Genomic DNA, 22,157 nt, shown 5'->3' with positions numbered 1-22,157 from the left:
TCTCCGACCCCTCCATCTCACACACATTCCCTCTTCCCCCTTTTTCCTTTCACTTCTTTCTTTCTCTCCTTCATGGGGGCTGTTCAGTGGGGCTGGACTAGTTCTTACAAGTTTCCTGCCTGCCGCACATCTGGTAGAGCTTTATCACTGATGTCCAGCGCCCAAGGAGCTCGAAGAAAGCAGAGCAGAGAAAAGACATAAAGAGCGCCCTGTCCATCCAGGTCTTTCCTCTCGTCTCCTACAACTTCTCTGTCTGGTGTCTGGTTCAGCATGCTTTCACAAAGACTGTTGCATGTCCTCTATCTACAGAGCTTGTCTTGATTTGGAGTAGAGACACAGAGTGCGATAGAAAACAGCCTTTCTTTGTTTGAATTGTCTATTAGACTGTTTTAACTCATATTAATAGAGTTTGTGTTGACATTCTGATGGTGGTGATGTAATGCACTTTAAAAAAAATCTTTTACTTTACCGGTGATGTAAGAGGAATGTTTGATGGCTTGATGAAATGATAGTGTTTTAGGGGGAGTGTGTCATCATTGGCTGTTATTATTTGATGAGTGTTCTAGGAGCTGAAACCCTGACTGTGTTTTGAACAGCTGTTTTCTAGATTATTGTATTATCCTCATGAGGAGATATTCTCTCATGTCTCGTCATGTCTGTTTTCGTGGGGTTGAGTCACCTGACACTTCTATTCCAGACAATATATCCTAAATTAAACTTTCAAATGTTATGTTAGTTTAGCTCTTTTGTCTATAACGTACACTAACCGTCAAATGTTTGGAAACACATTTGAACGGACAATCACACTATTAGTATTATTATTAGCTTTTATTTTTATCTTTTCTGTTTTCATTTTAATTGTAGTTAAATGTATTCATTTTTTATTGTTTTGTTGTGCTTTTTTATTGTCTTTTTATATAACCATTCAGGTTTACTTTTATTTCAGTTTTTATTTATTTCCATTTAGTCATTTTAGTGATTTAACTTTAACTTATTTCAGTTAGTTGTCAAGGTAACATTTAAAATGTTCATTTAGTTTAGGTTTTTCATCTGATATTTATAATCCATTTTATTCCAGCTATATTTCAATTAACAAAAATGTTTTCAATAATTTTATTTTTTGTTAATGATAATAACCCTGAAATTTTTATGCTTAAATTCTTCAAATTGGTATTGTAGATTTGTAAATTATATGTTTGAACTTCTTTACAAAGCATACATTTACATTATAGAATGGATTATTTGGACTTTCAACAAGTGATAAGTGAAGTTGGTTGAAAGATTCCCCAGATTAACTGTAATCTAGGTAGAGAATAATATAAAATAAAAAATCGTTTTGATTTAGCAGTTTACAAATATGAATGATATACCTAATGCAGCTTGTTAAGGAGAAGTATACTTTTTTTTAAGTGATTAAACTTACAAACTTATAAAATTTTGCATTAAAGTAGGAACTCAAGGCATATCTAGAGACCAGAATATCCTAGTCTTGAGCTCTTTTGCCTTGTAAGTAGCAGTTGGTAAAAAGTAGTTGGAATAAAACACAGGTGTCTGAATGAATTAACCTCTGTCACTCTTTCTCAGTCTGTTGACAGTTTGCCTCTGTCCGTGCGGTCGGGAAACCTGAGTGTGCTGAAGAAACGCTGGGAAAAGACGCCTCAGGAGAAAGCTGCTCCTCAGCTGAGCGTGGCACCAGTGATCCGTACGGCTCAGTCTGCCTCCCGCAAACCCAGCAGTCCCCCAGAACCACCTGCTTCCTCCAGCAAACCCGTGCAACAGGCCAGCCTGAGCCAGGAGCCAACGTCCCATGAGAGACCTGCGAAAACAAAGGCAGACATGGAGCATAAACAAAAGAAGCGGGCAGAAGAGAAGGAAGAAATCGAAACTGCATCCGATCCATTCTCTCCAACTTCCCCTGTGGAGAAACCAGCCTTGCCTCTGAACAGCCTCAAAATGATGTTTGAGAAGGGCAAAAGCAAGGTGAGAACATCACAGATGAATTACATTACTCTTTATTCTCTAAATTTCCTGGTATGTTGTGAAACAACCCAACAATGATCCGTAATCTAGTATTATAATGTCCATCAGTTGCATTTTTCTCACTTACATGTCAAATTTTGCAAAGAAATGCCCAGGTTATGTATTTCACCTCAAAATCAAAAGAAAGAAATCCAAAATGAAGCCTGTTTTAAGACAATTCAATATAGATTCTCTTTCATCGCAGTTAAACACAATTTTCCTGCAAATTGCATTACTGTGATGTGAAATCTCATTCTCATTAATGTAATGTGAGGGGGGAAAAATCACTCCCAGCATGTAGTATAAGTATGTAAACGTAAATTATGGACAGTACATCTAACACTAAAGGCAGCTATTTACACTTATCATTAAAAAAACCTGACACTTTAGTCTTCTTCAAAACTTTGTGACTTGCGGTTCAATCAGATCTGTAGTGAAATCCACTTTTGACCTCTGTGTGAGGAGAAAATAGCCTCTGGGATGGATTAAATATTTGACAAGTTAATGTATATATTGAATTTTGAAGGTGCAACACACAGTAATGTATGTAAAATATGTCTCCATTTTAAAACCTTTTGGCAGAACCTCGTATTAAGTAGCTACAGAAACTGTAATTACCAAATAACATATTAATTCAAACCCCAAATTAAATGTATTTGAACAGTGCTCTTGTTTGTGCCGTGGCAAACATGTTAAACCAGCTCGTTGATTTGAATAGACATTTTAGCAGCTTTTTACTTCTGTTGTAAAATGGTAAATAAGGGTGTGTTCACACATGGCAGGTGTGGTTAGATTAAAATGAACTCTGTTGGGATTGCTCTGTTAGTTCATTTCAGTTGAATAAGTGTGAATGCTGCCATGTGAACCCTGCTGCGCACCAATCAAGTGTACCCATACCCAAATTTTCAACCAAAAATAGGACTTGATGTCACAAAATGTGACCCTAACAAGGACAGAATGCTCAAGATTTCCTGTTTTTTCTCGCAATGTTGCCCACCACAGTTCAGTACGTCGCCGCCTCCTTGCAGCAGATCTTGATTTGTGTGTGTGATGGTGGAATTCCTGCTGCTGTTTTGACTCCTTTGCACATTTAATAAGCTTTTCACAAATTCTCAGCTGGTAAAAATTCCATCATATGAACATACATACAACCAGTGCATCTAGATCACCACACAGCATTGTTTTGGATGTTCAATATTTCAGTCAAAATATACAGCATAAAAGCTGTTTTTTTCTATCTCTAGGTTTGGAATAAAAATGACAGTGTGAATGCTAAGCGAACCAGGACTAAATCTATCTTCTTTTTTTGTCTGGACTAAAAGAGAACCAAACCAAAAGTGTGAACACGGTGTTATGTTGAGATTCTACGGAAGAGGATTAGGGCCAAGCAATAGTAAAAAAATAAAACCATCTCAAGATTAAAATTTTTAAATTTCGAGAAAAAACTTGTTAAATTTCGAGAAAAAAGTCTAAATAAAATGATGAGAATAAAGTAATTAAATTACGAGAAAAAAGTTGTTAAATTACGAGAATAAATTTGTTAAATTATGAGAAAAATGTTGAGAATAAAGTCATTAAATTATGAGAAAAATGTTGAGAATAAAGTCATTAAATTATGAGAAAAATGTTGAGAATAAAGTCATTAAATTATGAGAAAAATGTTGAGAATAAAGTCATTAAATTATGAGAAAAATGTTGAGAATAAAGTCATTAAATTATGAGAAAATGTTGAGAATAAAGTCATTAAATTATGAGAAAAATTTTGAGAATAAAGTCATTAAATTATGAGAATAAAGTCATTAAATTCCAAGAAAAAAAGTTGTTAAATTATGAGAACAAATTCGTAATTTAGTGAATTTGCTCTCGTAATTTAACTACTTTTTTCTCATAATTTAATGACTTAATTCTCAACATTTTATCTTCAATTTTTTCTTGAAATTTAAAGAGTTTTTTCTCGATATTTAACAAGTTTATTCTCAACATTTTATCTCGACTTTTTTCTCGAAATTTAACGAGTTTTTTCTCATAATTTAACGAGTTTATTCTCAACATTTTATCTCGACTTTTTTCTCGAAATTTAACAACTTTAATCTCGAGATGGTTTTATTTTTTTATTATTGCTTGGCCCTAATCCTCTTCCGTAAGATTCGCCTGTTCTTCAGAGGTCTTTTAAACAAATGAGATTTATATAAGAAGGAGGAAAAAATGATGTTTGAGACTCACTGTATGTCATTTCCATGTACTGAACTCTTGTTATTCAACTATGCCGAGGTAAATTAAATTTTCAATTCGATGGCACCTTTAAGGATAATTTCATCAACTAACCTGTACATAACTTGATATGGATATGTGCCCAATGGATATATGTTTCTTGGCTTTACCTCATTTGACTGAGTGCCCATCCCCCATTGTCATAACCAGAGGCCAGGCATGTCCTCACATTCCTAACTGATTCCTTGGAATCTTCTGGAATGTCTCATTCCATGCTGAAGTTGAAGTTGAGTTAGCAATCTGCTCTCTGAAACAGTGACTGGATCTAACATTGTCTTCATAAAAATCTGCAGTTATTATCAGCCTGTTGCATGAAGATAGCTGAACAATTGCTGAGTTTAGGTTTAGAGTTGACAAAACCGTACAAATCCAACCTAGCTTGGATCAGGTTCAGCGGGCTAACATCACTCGATATAAACGTTCTGTCAACTAAGGGTTTGATCTAGACTACGATTAAATGTGTACCTGAAAGTGTGACACGTGCAGCAAACAGCCAATCACACAGAACATGCGAGCATCAGTTTGATTGACTTCTTGCAAGAGGAGATCGTTAAGAAAGAGGCAGGAATAAACACTGCTGCTGCAGCGAAAGTTTGAGAACTTAAGCTGAAAGAAAATATCTGACTATATCAATACATGTGAATCGACTGAATTCAAATAAGTATAGGTTCACAAAGAGCTCAAAAGAAAACATGTTAAACTTAGTCATTTTAAAAGCTTTATATATTAAAGCTGGTGTATATATATATTTATATTAGTTTAAATGCAAAGTTTAATATTAATTGTCTATTCATATAATAATTATATGAATATATTATAATTATAAATAAATAACAGCAAAAGATGGGCAACTATGAACTGCTGTAATTTGGAGTGAGAGGTGCAGAGGGAGTGGCTTTATTGCATCAGATGTGTGTCACTTTGCTCACAACTGATTCTCTAACCTGGAGCAGGTTAGCCGTGCAGTGTAAGTTGCAATGCCAATAAACACTGCTAAAAACTAATCCACCTTCTTGAACCTGAAAAAAAAACCCAGTTTGGTCAAACTAATCTCAAACTTACTGAACTCGGCTTTGTGCAACTGGCCTCTGAGCTCAAAGCTTAGTCTTGCAATAGCAAATACAATATAAACTGACAGTGAATTACTAGATCCAATTCTTTGGGTGGATAAAAGGGGAGCAATATCAACATCTTGCTCCTGTCTTTATCCTGTTAATACTGTAAAAGTTCAGTTAACAGATTAAGAAACTGAAAAGGTAATAAATAAAATATATAATTAGATATAAAAAGTGAAGAAATTTTCATGCAAATGAAAATCGAGCAGGAAAATGTTACATTTTCATTAAAAAAATTTCACAATGGAAAACATTAGTATTCCAAAATAAGTTTAATTTCCTGTCAGAAAGATTTAACATTTCTCAAAGTTAATTTTTTTTTTTTTTTGGGGGGAAAAATGTTCTTGCCTTATCTTACTTAGCTAGCTAGGTGGAGTTTGTGACTATGGCCCTGAGTCATGTTCTTTAAAATTCCCCAATCCAAAGGGGTGTGATGCAGAGACAAGTATGTCTATTGTTCCATCACAGTGAGGCAGTTGTTTGAGCTGTTTCCTGCCTCCTGAAACGCTGGTTGAAAAGACAAAGGAAAGAGAATGCTGGTGATGCAGTAGATGAGTCCCCCTTTGACCATCACACATTAAAAAGACTCTTCATTACAAGTCACATTCTATGAACGACATCTGTGACATGCTGTCGGTTAGCACAAACAATCATTTTACATTGTTTTTTAGTTTGTGAAAACATTAGGCGCAAAAAATGTTTACAGAAATGTACTGAGCCAACTCACAAATGTTAAAATACACACTGTTCTAAGACAAGACCTCTATTTGTTAATGTGAGACTCGAGTAATAAAAATGCTTAGCTAATAAAAATACAAGGTAACACTTTATTTTAATGTGTCATTGTTACAAATGCTACACGGATTTACTATATTATTAACATTTAATTATGCATATGCAAGACTAAGGGCAAAACCCTAAACCTACAGTAAGTACATGTTGTTAATTAAGATTACTCATTACTTATTTGCGTAATTATATTGTAACAGTGGCACATTAAAATAAAGTTTAACCAAATAAAAAATTTAAATAAACACTTTAGGCATAAAACACGTTCTACCCAAATATGTCAATGGCAGACACAGGTTCATGGACAGCTGCCTTCCGAAATGTTAGATAAAATTTATAATTTTACTAACCCAAACGTACCCAAATATCAATATATCTGGTTTAATGTCACATCTCACCTTAATCAACAAACTAACACAAGAGTGCATTGTCAATTATTCCTTGGCTATATTGGCTGTGTCAGTAGTGCTCGTGTCTGTGCTTTCATACTTGTTTCTGGCCCTAAACATCCATTGTTTAGACTTAAAGGGTTATTTCACCCGAAAAATTAAAATTCTGTCATTAATTACTCAGCCTCATCTCGTTCCACACCCGTAAGACCTTCTTTTATCTTCAGAACACAAATTGATGACTCAGTGAGGCCTCCATTGACAGCAAGATAATTAACACTTTCAATGCCCAGAAAGTTACTAAAGACGTTTTTAAAACAGTTCATGTGACTACAGCGGTTCAACCTTAATGAAGCGACGAGAATACTTTTTGTGTGCCAAAAAAACAAAATAATGACTTTATTCAAACAATATAGTGACGGGCGACTTCAAAACACTGCTTCATGAAGCTTCGAAGCTTTACAAATTTTTTGTTTCGAATCAGTGGTACAGAGCGTGAAAGTCATGAGATTTCAGTAAACGAGGCTTCATTACATAAGGTATAAGTGTTTAGAAATTTCAATGGTTCACCACTGGGGGGTGTGACTTTACCAGTTTGATACATGCTCCGAACCACTGATTCAAAACAAAAGATTCGTAAAGATTCATGAAGCAGTGTTTTGAAATCGCCCATCACTGTATTTTTGAATAAAGTCGTTCTTTTGTTTTTTGGCGTACAAAATGTATTCTTGTCGTTTCATAACATTAAGGTCACATGAACTGTTTTAAATATGTCTTTAGTTGCTTTCTGGGCACTGAAAGTGTTAATTATCTTGCTGTCAATAGAGGCCTCACTGAGCCATCAGATTTTATCAAAAATATCTTAATTTGTGTTCTGAAGTTTAAGGTCTTACGGGTGTGGAACAACATGAGGCTGAGTAATTAATGACAGAATTTTCATTTTTGGGTGAACAGTCACAACTACTTGGAGGGCTACTGAAAGAAGCTTTATGGGAATGTTTTAGTCGGATGCATGCTGTCTTTCTCACCTTATTACACACAAAAATGTTTTGGCACACTCAGCTACGGCAGTCCCCATCTGCTCTTGTTGCTGTGTGGTGATGATATCATGGGCCTGGTATGCACATACTTTTTTAAACCCCAGCAGGTCTCTGGAGAACTACAAAACCTTCCTCAGGCTACACACCGTTTGCCTTGCCTTTCTCCCTCTCTGCTTTATTCATTTCAAACATCTTTGTTCATGTTCTAAATGCAGCCACTGCTGACTTTCATATTTCAGGCTTGATGTGAATTTGCTTTAAGGCAGTCAGAGTCCTTGAGCTCAGAGATGGAATCAGTCTAGTTTTTGCAGTGTGTGTCTTTATTTTTATAAGTGTTGTTCCTCTGAGGTGGTCTTCGGAACCATCTTGTTGCATTTATGGTAGGGAAAAGTGGAGTAAACTTTGGCAATTTTCTTTTTACTGGGATTATATGGGATTATAGCATAGAAGGATAGTTTCTCAAAAATGAATAAATACATAGATAAATGGTGCAGTACATTAAGGGTAAAATGTGTTACTGTATGAGTATGTTGTGGAATATATGAATAATTTACATTTCAAATACAAATATAAACAAATTAGTTGTTCGATATAAAAACTAATGCACACTTCTTTCGCAACATAATTTGTATTTACTATTTATTTTACCACAGTTTTTCTTTTCTTAGAAATGTTAAATAAATCTTAAATTCTTGATATAGAAAAATAACATTTACAAAAAGGGTTACACTTTATTTTGATCGTTTGACAGAAAGATGCCAGTCCTTTAAAACCTCAGTTTGTCTGCCTCAAAGACATTAAATATTGGATGGCCCTACATGTTTTACATTTTAATGAGAGCTAGGCTGAAATCATGATACTTGGTCCAAACTGTACTAATAAGGCCTCTAACATTGATTTCCCTATATGTTAAGTCCACTGTTAAAAATCTTGGGTAATAATGGATATTGATTTTAAACTTGACAAACAGATAACCTCTGTAGTCAGGTCAAGTTTTTATGAGTTAAGGCATTTATCTAAAGTTAAGCCCTTTTTGTCATTTATTAGGGGCTTTCACACCAGACGAACCTAGTTCCTAGAACGATTAGCTGAAGTACCCGGATTTTGCCGTGTTTGCACCGCAGGAACTAGGATCGATTTTAGTTCTAGGAACTCCTTTTGGGGGAACTAAATTAGCTCCTAGGGTCTAAACCAGCACTGTAGGAACTATCAGTGACGTAAGTGTACAATTGGTCAAATGCATGTACACGGCATTTTTAAAAAGCCGTGAAAACATTTACTTCACAAATAAAAACACATGTAAAACATCGATAACACCATTTACCTGTTGTCTGCAGGGGTGTGTTCTTTTCTCCACCTCGATGATATGTAATACTGAAAGTTGTCATAGGAGATTTTGTCTCTAAGCCCCACTTTTTGCTCTTTCAGTTGCGTAAATTATGCATTTACATTCCACAAAACCCACGACACACAACAAACACATCCACCGTTTTTTAGCGATCGTAAATGCCGCGCTTAAAGATACTGCTGTAGGCTGCTTCACAGTTCCTATTCCCGGTGCGAATACAACCAGGAACATGGCCCAGGGGAGAAATTATTTCTCGGGGAACTATCCTAGTGGTTAGATCCTAGAACTGAGTTCCTAGAAGTATGCGGTGCAAAAGCCCCTATATTTATTTTGAAAGGCTTATACATGTTTTTATTTCATCTCGTTTAGATTGTTGTAATGCCCTCTATCTTGGTGTCAACCAGGCCTCCCTGTAAGTGCAGAATGCTGCAGCTCGACTTTTAACACAAACGCGTAAACGGGAACATATTTCCCCAAAATTGGCTTCCGGTCCATTTTAGGATTGATTTTAAGGTTTTAATGCTTGCTTATAAATCCTTAAATGGCCTAGCCCCAACTTACCTTTCTGACCTTATACAACTGCACATCCCATCATGGTCTCTGAGGTCTGCTGACCATATGCTGCTGATGGTCCCTAGAGTAAGAATGAAGCACAGGGGAGATTGTGTCTTTGCAGTAGCTGCCCCTAAACTCTGGAATTCATTATCATTGACTGTGAAGATGGCCCCAACTCTGTCTGCTTTCAAAACTCGTCTTGTCTGTTTTATGACCTTTTATGTACAGCACTTTGGTCATCTACTGTTGTTTTTAAATGTGCTCTAGAAATGAATTAAACTTGGAACTTGAAAGTCTACTTTAGACATTCTAACTAATTAACTACATGTCAACTAACTCTCATTAGAGTTTTAGTAGACTGATAGGTTAGGGTTAGTAGAATAAGTTGCATAAGTTAATATGTTAATGATGTAGTTGCAAAGTGACTTACAGTCAGTAGAGTGCCTGTTGAGAAGCATCAAAAAAGTGTTAGCAGATACTAAATTTACTAATACTCGAATGACTGCTAGTTGCAAAGATGTCTCAAGTGGACCATCGAAATTAAGTGTTACCCTCCTTTATTGGACTGAACAAAGTAATATAATGTTATCTCATAGGGCCCTGTGCAGACATTTTGAGGGACAGTGATGGTGATGAACCAAAGCCCAACCTCCCACCCAAAATTCAAATTGATGGAAATTTGTCATACAATTTAAATGTGAAAATCTTAAAAACTGTAAACCTCAAACTACAGAATAAAAGCTGCTTGAACTTCCTGACTGAGTCACCTTTACCTTATATAGACTGTTTTTGTACCAGTCACTGCATTTTTAATCTGCATCAAGCCTTTTTTCAAGAAGTTTGTGATTAGTTCACTTCAATATTTTCGCTTCATAAATGTCTGTATTGCAAAAGATGCTGTGCTCATAGCCTAAATAAGCGAAATCACAAGAGCAGGAGTGTGTGATATGGCTCTATATATCAGAGGCACGAGGCCACAAGTAATTTCAGCCCTGCTTATAAAGACCCATATCGCATTACTGCAAGTGTGATATTGCTTTTATAGAATAATAAGAACATTTTAACTGGTCTGATTCTTCATTCCACTTCCACCTCTCTTTATTGCCATACTCATTTAGTGCTGCCAGTAGAGCTTTATTTTTGTGTTTGTGTTTGCTTTGAAGTTAATTATCTTAAAGACTAGGGTAAACACTACCCAGTGGATATTTCCTGGGAAAAGGAAGGGAGCAACGGACAAGCATAGTTTGTGCCATTTCCATCTATGCCTACAAATGAATGCTGTTGTTGAGTGTGCACTACACATTTCTGTGTTTTTCAGTCTGTCACTGGTTTACATACTTTACTTGTATTTGATTTTTCAGGAGCAAACAGAAGCGAACAGTAGCTCAGAGGATATGGACACACAAATGGCCAACAAAGGTAAATACTACAAGACACACACTGTCAAAACCAAGGTTGTATTGGATTTTCTGTTTCGAAAAGTTAAAAAATATATTCTGTCATAGGTACGCCCAGTCTGAAGCGCAGCGCCTCTGTCAGGGACAGGTTGGCGAAATATCAATTAGCAGTCAACAGACAGGCTGTTACTGTGCCACGCTCTGTGAGTATGTTTACTGTATGGACAGATATACAGAACCTTTTAGCTGATGGTTTGCTGAAATATATAAAGATGACATATGGTGGAGTAAGAGTCTGATCTCTCAGAAATGTATGCAATTAATAGAAATTAATAGCATTTTTTGTTTTTGTGCAAATGGAAAAATAAAGTCAAACTTGAATTGAATGGGTATCTGTAGGCTTACTGGAGTCTGTAACAATCATTTCAATTAGAGAAAGGAAAAATTAAGACCATACCTTAAAATACTTCTCTTTTTTTATTTGTACACAACAATGGAGTAAACTAAATCTCATGCTCTCTTAATTGTGAACAATATCCTTGTCCAAGAAAACTAAATAGTAGTTTATATATTTTAGTAGTATTATAGACCTATTTTGCAAACAGAGGGCGGAGCCTACCTGGTGATAGAAAATGACAGTTGTGCAGTAGCAGTCTATGGAAGCCATGGAATAAAAGAATAAAAAAGTTAATTTTGAGTTTATATCTCACAATTCTTAGAAGGCAAAACAGAATTGTGAGATATACTCGTTATTCTGTCATTTTCCCCCTCAGAATTGTGATATAAACTCACAATTGCAAGTTATAAAGTCCGAACTGGGAGATATCAGATATAGATCAGATATACAAACCTGATTCCAAAAAAGTTTGGATGCTGTACCAATTGTGAATAAAAAAGGAATGCCATAATTTACAAATCTCATAAACTTATATTTTATTCACAATAGAATATAGATAACATATCAAATGTTGAAAGTGAGACATTTTGAAATGTCATGCCAAATATTGACTCATTTTGGATTTCATGAGAGCTACACATTCCAAAAAAGTTGGGACAGGTAGCAATAAGAGGCCGGAAAAGTTAAATGTAGATATAAGAAACAGCTGGAGGACCAATTTAGAACTTATTAGGTCAATTGGCAACATGATTGGGTATAAAAAGAGCCTCTCAGAGTGGCAGTGTCTCTCAGAAGTCAAGATGGGCAGAGGATCACCAATTCCCCCAATGCTGCGGCCAAAAATAGTGGAGCGATATCAGAAAGGAGTTTCTCAGAGAAAAATTGCAAAGAGTTTGAAGTTATCATCATCTACAGTGCATAATATCATCCAAAGATTCAGAGAATCTGGAACAATTTCTGTGCGTAAGGGTCAAGGCCGGAAAACCATACTGGAGCCCGTGATCTTCGGGCCCTTAGACGGCACTGCATCACATACAGGAATGCTACTGTAATGGAAATCACAGCATGGGCTCAGGAATACTTCCAGAAAACATTGTCGGTGAACACAATCCACCGTGCCATTCGCCGTTGCCGGCTAAAACTCTATAGGGCAAAAAAGAAGCCTAATCTAAACATGATCCAGAAGCGCAGGCATTTTCTCTGGGCCAAGGCTCATTTAAAATGGACTGTGGAAAAGTGGAAAACTGTTCTGTGGTCAGACGAATCAAAATTTGAAGTTCTTTTTGGATCCGGACTAAAGAGGACAAGGACAACCCAAGTTGTTATCAGCGCTCAGTTCAGAAGCCTGCATCTCTGATGGTATGGGGTTGCATGAGTGCATGTGGCATGGGCAGCTTACACATCTGGAAAGGCACCATCAATGCTGAAAGGTATATCCAAGTTCTAGAACAACATATGCTCCCATCCAGACGTCGTCTCTTTCAGGGAAGACCTTGCATTTTCCAACATGATAATGTCAGAGCACACACTGCATCAATTACAACATGATGGCTGCGTAGAAAAAGGATCCTGGTACAGAAATGGCCAACCTGCAGTCCCTGGCCCTGGTATTGGAGGCATAGCGTTCAGGATGGGGTGGAGGATTCCACTCCAACCCAATGCTCTCAGCTGCCCGGGCAAGCTTGGGATCTGACTCGGACAAGGCTGCTCTCCCAGAGGGAGGCACCGCAGCCGAATCTTCATCTCCCGAGGACTCAAACCCGCCTTGAGATGCAGCGATCGACGTACGATCATCCTCCGGATCCCCGAAAGAGACGCTGGGTCCCCCAGAAGGGGAGGCAGCAGGCCCACCCGGAAGCTCCACCAGCTGAGATGCCTGGGAGGGGTGCGTGGCCCGAGGAGGCTGACTCGTCAGGTTGTTCCACACCGTGACCCTCAGATCACCCTGGCCACCAGCCGAAGATCGGGGTGTGGCAGAGGGGACTCGATACTGTTTAAGGTAATCGAGTCTCGATCTAAGCATCTTGATGGTCATGTTCCCGCAATGAGAACATGAACCATCCACGAAAGCTGCCTCAATGTGCTGGAAACCCAAACATGTGAGGCAGCGATCATGGCCGTCAAGAGGCGCCATATAGCGACCGCACCCAGAAACACACGGGCGGTATGACATCTTTAAAAAGACACGACCTTAAACCCGTAAGCTCTTTTAGGAAAATGCTCTTTTGGTACTGAAGCGCTCAGGGGAAACAGGCAAGGCAGGAACACTGGAATCCGCTGAAACACGCCATCACACCAGTACTGCAGAGACTCGTCCTGACTCTCTGGTGAAGGCAACGATGTGCTCGGCTCCGAAGTAAAAGCTTGAATGCAAGTTGCTCGCGCTGCTCCTTATATATCCACACTGTGGGGCGGAGCTTGCGAATGCAAATTCTGCAGACCAAGATACTCTTCGTATCATTGGCTTGTTTTGTAAACACTCGAAGGTGATTGGGCTCTCGGGCGAGACCCCATTTCGTCAGTCTCTGACGTAACGTCAAAGTGACCGACTGAAATGGAACTTTCTTTTTCAAGAATCATCATCATTTCCCAGGACAACTAATGCCACAGCATATAATAATAATAATAATAATAATAATTTATATAGTGCATTTCCAATGATCAAGGGCACTTAACAATGAAAAATCAGAAGAGAGTAAGAGTGTACTGTAAATACTGAGAAAATGTGTGATAAAACAACGTGTAACAAACAAACTGTCATGTTTCATGTATACAGTATTGGAATTATGATTGTTACTTTGATTCAGGCAAAGCAGTCAGAAACAGATGACAGTGTTCCCTGTGTGGATCATAAGGAGATTGTGCCACCTGCTGGTGATGGACAGACAGTGGTACGATATGTGCTCTTATTTCCTTCTAAAATTAATTTAAATATACCAATAAAGAGAAACTTATTTTAGTCATGTAATAACACTGAGTTTACTGTTTGTATGTTTGTTTGTTTTTTCAAAAAGAAAAAATGTTCAATTGAAATGTTATAACAATTTATGTGAATTTATTGTAAAATATAATTTATTCCTGTGATCATAGCTGAATTTTCAGCATCATTACTGCAGTCTTCAGTGTCACATGATCCTTCAGAAATCATTCTAATATGCTGATTTGCTGATCAAAGAAACATTTCTGATTATTATCAGTGTTCAAAACAGTAAAAAGGAAAAGGAAACTCTACAATCATTCAAAAGTTTGAGGTAAGATTTAAAAAGTAAGATTTAAAATAATGATAATAATACTTTTATTATCAAAAGAGCCAGTAAAGACATTTATAATGTTACAAAAGATATTTATTTCAAAGAAATGCTATTAATTGAACTTTCTATTCATCAAAGAATCCTGGGAAAAAGGTATCACATATGTATCAAAAACTGATTTCAACACTGATAATAATAAGAACCAGTATTAATAAGTGAACACCAATAATGACTGAGCAGCAAATCATCATATTAGAATGATTTCTGAAGGATCATGTGACACTGAAGACTGGAGTAAAGATGTTGAAAATTCAGCTTTGATCACAGGAATAAATTACATTTTACAACATATTCACATAGAAAACAGTTCTTTTAAATTGCAATAATATTTCACAAAATTATTGCTTTTACTCAAATAAATGCAACCTTGGTGAGCAGAATAGACTTCTTTCAAAAATATTTAACAATTCTTAATTATTCCACACTTTTGAATGGTAATGAATATGTTTGTTACAACAATAAAATGTTTACCAGAAGATTTAATGAGGCTCCTATTTATCATTGTGTGTTCCTTCACTCTTTCTACAGAACACACTCCCTCCGTCAAATTGTGCAAAGATCAATGGTGAGTCCATTATTTTACCATTATAATTTAGTATTGAAGCCATGAGCTGATTTTATGAATACTGAATTATTGTTATGTGAGGGTAGTGCACATAGTGTAGTGTTTATCAATAAAAAATGAGTTGCTGGTTTGCTTTGGCATGGTCGCAACTAACCATGAAATGAAGACAGAAATAAGTAAGAAAAGAGAGCAGAAACGTATTTTATAATGTCTTATTGATATCAAAGGCTGAGCATCCAATGAAACTCCACTGTATTTTGGCTGAAATTAATCTGTCACTTAGTACATTCTAAAAAATGCTGGGTTAAAAACAACCCAAGTTGGGTTGAAAATGGACAAATCCAGCGATTGGGTTGTTTTAACCCAGCGGTTGGGTTAAATGTTTGTCCAACCTTTAACTCAACTGTTGTTTAAAAATGACTGTATTGCTTGCTTAAAATTAACCCAAAATATATTGGAAATTAACATTTAATAAATTAACATTTATTAATAAGTTTAATGAATAATAATTAAACAATAAACATTTATTAAATTGCTTATTAATAAATGTTCATCATTATTATTGTTGCCTCTACACTCTAAAAAATCGCAGAGTTTGACCATTTTCAACCCAACTTGGGTTGTTTTTAACCCAGCATTTTTTAGAGTGTAGAAGTTAACCAATTTAGGTAAACACTAACATGTACAGGGTGCATGACATGCCTTCATGTCTGAAAACTACACAAGGTTGAAGGAAAGAATACAGACCAGCGTTTCCTGACATGGGCACTGAGGAACTAATTGTAATAAACCAATTTTACAATGTTCTGAAATATCACATGCTTGCAATGCTAAGAGTTATGCAGATGAATCTCATAATCTCATCCTTGGACTTTTTTTGAGGAAAAACACAAGATGATTCAGAACATTATAAAATAAAAGAGTGGTTACAGAAGCAGCTGAAGGACATTGAGTTGAAAAAACGAAGATGCACTGGATACTTTCACATGCATGAGTACAGGCATGGAAAAATGACACAAGAGTATAGTTACAATAATTTCCACAGCTGCTGAATCACTTGTGTGCATGGACTTTTCCCTTTGCATTAAATCATTTCATAAGAATTTTATATATTCTGCTACACACCTGTCTGAGCCTTCATTGCACTGGATATCCTCTGTGATTTTGAAACCTCACTAAAATACAACATTTAAACCAAGATTAGTTCCTTCTGCTTTTCATTCGGGTACTTAATTATTAATTTGTGGATTGCGGATTTATTCTCTCTTTGTCATGGATGGAGATTACCAGTTAGGTTTAAGCTGCTGTAGACAAGTCATTATCATATAACCAGTACAGTATATAGTGTTCACTATGTAGTGATCTGTCATGTATTTGTGTTTCTTTTAGGAGAGCATGTACACACACCGAGTCCCAGCACTGCAAACCCTGCACCAGAGAGCAAGGACCCTCCTAAAGTGCCCAGGGTCTGTGGACTACAATCTCATTTCTCATTTCATTATTAAACACTTATAGATTTAATGTTCTTGCATAGATTTAATTCTATCTGGGGAAATCAATTTTATATTTAGCTACTAATAACTTATAGTCAAATACAAAGGCAAAAATAAAAATATAGTTTGTCTGTGGTAGTGTGTAGAGTATGAACATTAAATCTGCTAAGTGCCAGTATAGCAATCTGATATTCATACTAAATACTGATTGCATTGCAGAAGAGATGTTAATAAATCTTGTTTCCCTGGACAGAAATTTAATCCGCCTGTCCAGGAAAGATGTGTGTCCTGCCAAAAGACTGTTTACCCGGTGGAAAAACTTATTGCCAATCAGCAGATATACCATAAGACCTGCTTCCGTTGTGCCTTCTGTAATACCAAACTTAGGTATTTTTTGGCATTCATTCATTTATTCATTCATACATTCATTCCCTCATTCATTCATGCATTCACTCATCCGTTCATTCATTCATTCATTTATTCATTCATTCCATTATTTATTTATGACTGAAATCTAAAGTGGATTTTGATTAAATAATGGGCAGATGCATAATGCATTATTTGTAGTGTTTTATAAAAAACTGGACACTACACATTTCTCATGTAAGCATTTCTCATTATTTATTGTTATGAAAAATATCCCCATTCACATGAAAAACACATACAAAACATATATCATTGTAATCATATATTTATTTGGCTTCATGTTTCATCTTTAGAAACATTGCTCTCAGTTTTATACGTGCGAGGAAATGAACACAACGTTGTAGTCCGGAAGGATTATTATCACGAAATATGATTGACAGCTCTCTACGCTTGATTGCACTCAATGTGAAATTCCCTTTAGTCGATATAGAAAAGTAATTAGTCTATATTGGTAAATGGGGTGTAATGGTCCACAAGCATGACAGTTCAGTACATACCTTGGTATTGAAGTCACGGTTCGGTACAGCAGGGTGAGAAAACTTAACATAAAATTGCTTCTTTTTTCTTTTCTTTTTTAAAGTGGCTTATTGAACAAATTGTGTTTCTCTCTTTAAATAAACTCAATTTTATTTAACATTATTTAACCTCTAAATTATTTTTCTACTCCAATTCATTTTTGAAATATAATAATTTACACAGTTACTGTCATAACTTGTTTCCGTGACAAATATATTTAAACAATAGGCTATATTAAATAATTAAAGGGTTAGTTCTCTCAAAAAATGAAAATTCTGTCATTAATTACTCACCCTCATGTCGGTCCACACCAGTAAGACCTTCATTCACCTTCAGAACACAAATTATAAATATAAATATAAAATATAAAGATATTTTTTATAAAATCAGATGGCTCAGTGAGGGCTCCATTGACAGCAAGATAATTAACACTTTCAGATGCCCAGAAAGCTACTAAAGACATATTTAAAACAGGTCATGTGACTACAGTGGTTCAACCTTAATGTTATGAAGTGTTGAAAATACTTTTTGTGCACCAAAAAAAACACAAAATAACGGCTTTATTCCACAATATCTAGTGATGGGCGATTTCAAAACACTGCTTCATGAAGCTTCAAAGCTTTACGAATCTTTTATTTTGAATCAGTGGTTTGGAGCATGTATCAAACTGCTAAAGTCATGTGAACCATTGAAATTTCGAAACTCTCATGACGTAAAGAAGCCTCATTTACTGAAATCATATGACTTTCACGCTCCGAACCACTGATTCGAAACAAAAGATTCATAACGCTTCGAAGCTTCATGAAGCAGTCTTTTGAAATCGCTCATCACTAGATATTTTGAATAAAGTATTTAGTAGCTTTCTGGGCATTTGAAAGTGTAAACTAACTTGCTGGCAATGCAGTCCTCACTGAGACATCGGATTTGATAAAAAATATCTTAATTTGTGTTCTGAAGATGAACGAAGGTCTTATGGGTGTGGACCGACCTGAGGATGAGTAATTAATGACAGAATTTTTGGGTGAACTAACCCTTTAAGACATTACTAACAGGTAAAGTAAATATAATGAATATATAAGCTAATATTGTGCATATATTTTGTGAAATGCTCCCTCTAGAGTTCATTTCTCTAACATGCTTTTGACACTAAATGCCTGAGGTAAATGTGATGCTATGTGAGATATTATTCTCAAGCTGTTTTATTGATGACCTTGTGCAGTAGAAACATTTCTATGCATAGAGCATTTGTTCTTCTTCTGTGCTTTTTCCTGTTGTGGCGGTTAGCAAACAGTGTTGCATTACCGCGCGCGCCCCCTTCTGAATTGGAGTGTGAATTGCCCGTGACTGACTGTATTCCTCGTCTTGCTGTGTGCACCGAACTGTGACGTCCATACCATGACAGTTCAAGACGAATACATGTATCGTTATACCCCTATTAGTAAACTAAAACAACCTCCTGAGGAGGTCAGATTTTAGATGTCCTGCATGTAATAATAATATGTCCTTCTTATTTCAGCTTGGTGTCTTACGCTTCCCTGCATGGCAGCATCTACTGTAAACCTCACTTCAATCAACTTTTCAAGTCTAAGGGCAACTATGATGAGGGCTTTGGCCTTCGACCGCATAAGGAAATGTGGACACCACGAACAAACGAGGAAGAACCTGAGGGAAGTGAAAACTCAAAGCCCTTAGTGGCAGACTCTGTGAAGCCTACAGAACAACTGAGACCCAAATTGTTGGAGTCACGAACAGCCAAACTCACTGACATGACTGCAGCTGAAGAGACCAGAAGTCAGATGACCAGCTCCACGGAAAAACCACAAACCACCTCTGTGGAAACAAGAAAACTGAGAGTCGCGTGGCCGCCTCCTGCAGACAGTGATGGAAGCTCCAAAGTCTCTAGCCCAGCTGCTGAAGTCGGAAAGGGTCCATCCAAGCTTTTCCGAGGAAAGTGGCCTCCGGAGGAGGACGCTCCGCCTGCTCAGAAGAGCTCTGAAAGAGCAGAACTGAAAAGCCTACGACGTAGTTCGTCCCTCAGAGAGCGGAGCCGTCCCTTTTCTGTGGCACCAAGCTTGGCGTTATCAAATCCTTCACAACAAGAGGCACAATCTTCTCTCAAGGTTCCTTCAGTCAGACGAGGCTCGCTGGAGGAGCTTCGCTCGCTGTCAAAGGTGAAAACAGATAAAACCGAAGTGCAAAAAGAGGTGAAAATCCCAGATAAAAAGACAAAGGACAATGACAGCCAATCCAAAGAGGATGTTGAGAGTCTCACCAAGATTGAGAGTAAGGAAAAGCCATCCATTCTCAAACAGACACAACAAACGAAAAAAGAAGTTGTGTCGCAACAAACAAAAAATGAAGCTGAACTGCAACAAACAGAGAAGGAGTCTCAGCCAAAACAAACAAAAAAAGAGCCTGAGGAAATTCAGCCAAAACAAACAAAAAATGAAGCTGATCTACAACAAATAGACAAGGAGTCTCACCCAAAACAAACCAAAAAAGAGCCTGAGGAAATTCAGCCAAAACAAAGAAAAAATGAAGCTGATCTACAACAAACAGATAAGGAGTCTCAGCCAAAACAAACCAAAAAAGAGCCCGAGCTACAACAACAGGGGGGTTCGAAAGATCAGGAGAAACTGGCAAAATACTCCAACACTTTTCCTGAGCTCCAGTCTTTCCAAGACACACCCTCTCCACCTGTGGAAGAAAAGGCCCATAGGAAATCACAGGATGTGGGCTTCTGGGATGGCGAAGAGGCGGAGGAGTCCCTGACTGTAGAGGAGATGATCAAGAGGAATCGCTACTATGAAGATGAAGATGATGATGAGGAGGAAGTGGCAATAGTTTGACAAAAAATGTCACTGATCCCTTCCAACTTTTATTTAATCTGAAAATATATAAATGGCAGAGATTTGAAAAAAACAACATAAAAAAACAAGTACTTTATTATAACCAAGTATATATATATATGTGTGTGTGTGTGTGTGTGTGCGTGTGTGATACTGTATCTTTTTCTTTGGACCTCTTTCTTATAAGAGCTTGAAAGTATTTTTTCCCTTTGCCATTTGATTGCTGTATGAAAAAATGACTTGTTTACAAAAAACTTTTTAAAAATCACTATTATTGCTTCTTAATCTAAGAATGTGTTGTGTTGATCCCAATGAATTAACAAATCTATAGAATCATGTTATTCTCAGCCTTTGACAGTTAATCAATAAATATAACAGCCAAACACATTATGATTAGTCTTCTAGCTCATATTTTAAAGCATGTTTCACTGTTTTGGACAATTACACAATAAACATTATTTGACTGAAACTGAATTAGAGATATAAAGAGTATAATTTCAGTTTTATATTGACTGATGAATGTTAAATTCATCAAGCATGATATGAAAACAGTACACAACTGAAGATACATAATGTCAGCAACCATTTTCTTGTCACCACAGTTTTATGAAGTTTATAAATTGTCATATGTAACCTTTATAATACTGCCATCTAGTGTTGTGATCAAGTCTGAGTCAAGACTGTGTCCAAAACAAGGTGAGTTGAACACTGAGACTAGAAATTTTAATCTGTGCGAGGTGGGAATTTGGCCATGAATGTGAATTCAAATGCACCATTACATGACCATTCAACATTTCAGAAGCTAGGAGGTCAAAAACAGTTTTCTGTATGTTGACTATGTAAATGCATTTCTATCATATTTGTATTGTCTTGCTATTTTTATTTTAGGCAAAGTAGAAGAAAATCATACAATTACAAGAGTGACCAGAGAATATGTTTTGGATAAGTTGTGATCAGTGTTTCTCAATCAGGTCCTGGAGTCTATGAATGAGGTTAAGGTGCACTTTCACAGGACTGTTCACAGCTATCAACATTCACAATTATAAGATTGTAGTAGATAGATAACGAACTGTTAATGAGCAATAGAACAAATTAGAATGGTGAAAACGTCTCAGGTTACAGATGTAACCCTGGTTCCCTGAGTAGGGAACGAGACGCTGCGTGACAATGCATTGGGAACCTTCTGCGTGATGTCGTCACTGAAGCACTCATGTATCTAGCCAATCGCGTAGCAAGACGTCAGAGACGGGTGACGTCACGGACCAGGAAACTATAAAGCACACCCGGATGCAGAGCACGCTAGCTTCTGAATAAGTCTGAAGCAAGCACTCGCAAGTGTGCAGGGGTACGGCAAGAGACGCAGCGTCTCGTTCCCTACTCAGGGAACCAGGGTTACATCTGTAACCTGAGACGTTCCCTTTCGTGGGAACTATTGACGCTGCGTGACAACGCATTGGGAACGCAATCCCAACTGAGCTGTAGCTCAAACACTTGTCAAAGTTATCTTGACAAAACAGAGGACCCCGGAGTGGAGCCGATATCAAGGTTATAATACTTAATAAATGTGTGCTGGCATGACCATCCAGCTGCATCACATATATCACCCATGGAAACTCCTGAAATCAAAGCTTTTGATGCCGCCATACCCCTAGTCGAATGGGCGTGAACATTCAAAGG

The 22,157-nt window shown here is 36.9% G+C and overlaps 1 protein-coding gene across 2 annotated transcripts in view; it reads left to right on the top strand.

Annotated features, from left to right (window-relative positions):
• lima1b (LIM domain and actin binding 1b) overlaps positions 1-20,938 on the top strand; it is a 32,416-nt gene extending 11,478 nt beyond the window's left edge. For both annotated transcript variants that reach the window (XM_067387520.1, XM_067387521.1), the window contains 8 exons: positions 1,585-1,980; positions 10,888-10,945; positions 11,032-11,126; positions 14,128-14,211; positions 15,160-15,196; positions 16,586-16,662; positions 16,943-17,076; positions 19,148-20,938. In XM_067387520.1, coding sequence (XP_067243621.1) covers positions 1,585-1,980; positions 10,888-10,945; positions 11,032-11,126; positions 14,128-14,211; positions 15,160-15,196; positions 16,586-16,662; positions 16,943-17,076; positions 19,148-20,480 — 2,214 coding nt within the window. In that variant the 3' untranslated portion in view covers positions 20,481-20,938. The remainder of the gene's footprint in view (positions 1-1,584; positions 1,981-10,887; positions 10,946-11,031; positions 11,127-14,127; positions 14,212-15,159; positions 15,197-16,585; positions 16,663-16,942; positions 17,077-19,147) is intronic.
• Positions 20,939-22,157: the final 1,219 nt, after the last annotated feature.

This window comes from Chanodichthys erythropterus, chromosome 6 (assembly GCF_024489055.1).
Source record: "Chanodichthys erythropterus isolate Z2021 chromosome 6, ASM2448905v1, whole genome shotgun sequence".
Taxonomy (NCBI): domain Eukaryota; kingdom Metazoa; phylum Chordata; class Actinopteri; order Cypriniformes; family Xenocyprididae; genus Chanodichthys; species Chanodichthys erythropterus.
The sequence above is the reverse complement of the archived record's forward strand: the minus strand, read 5'-3'. Positions and strand labels throughout refer to the sequence as shown.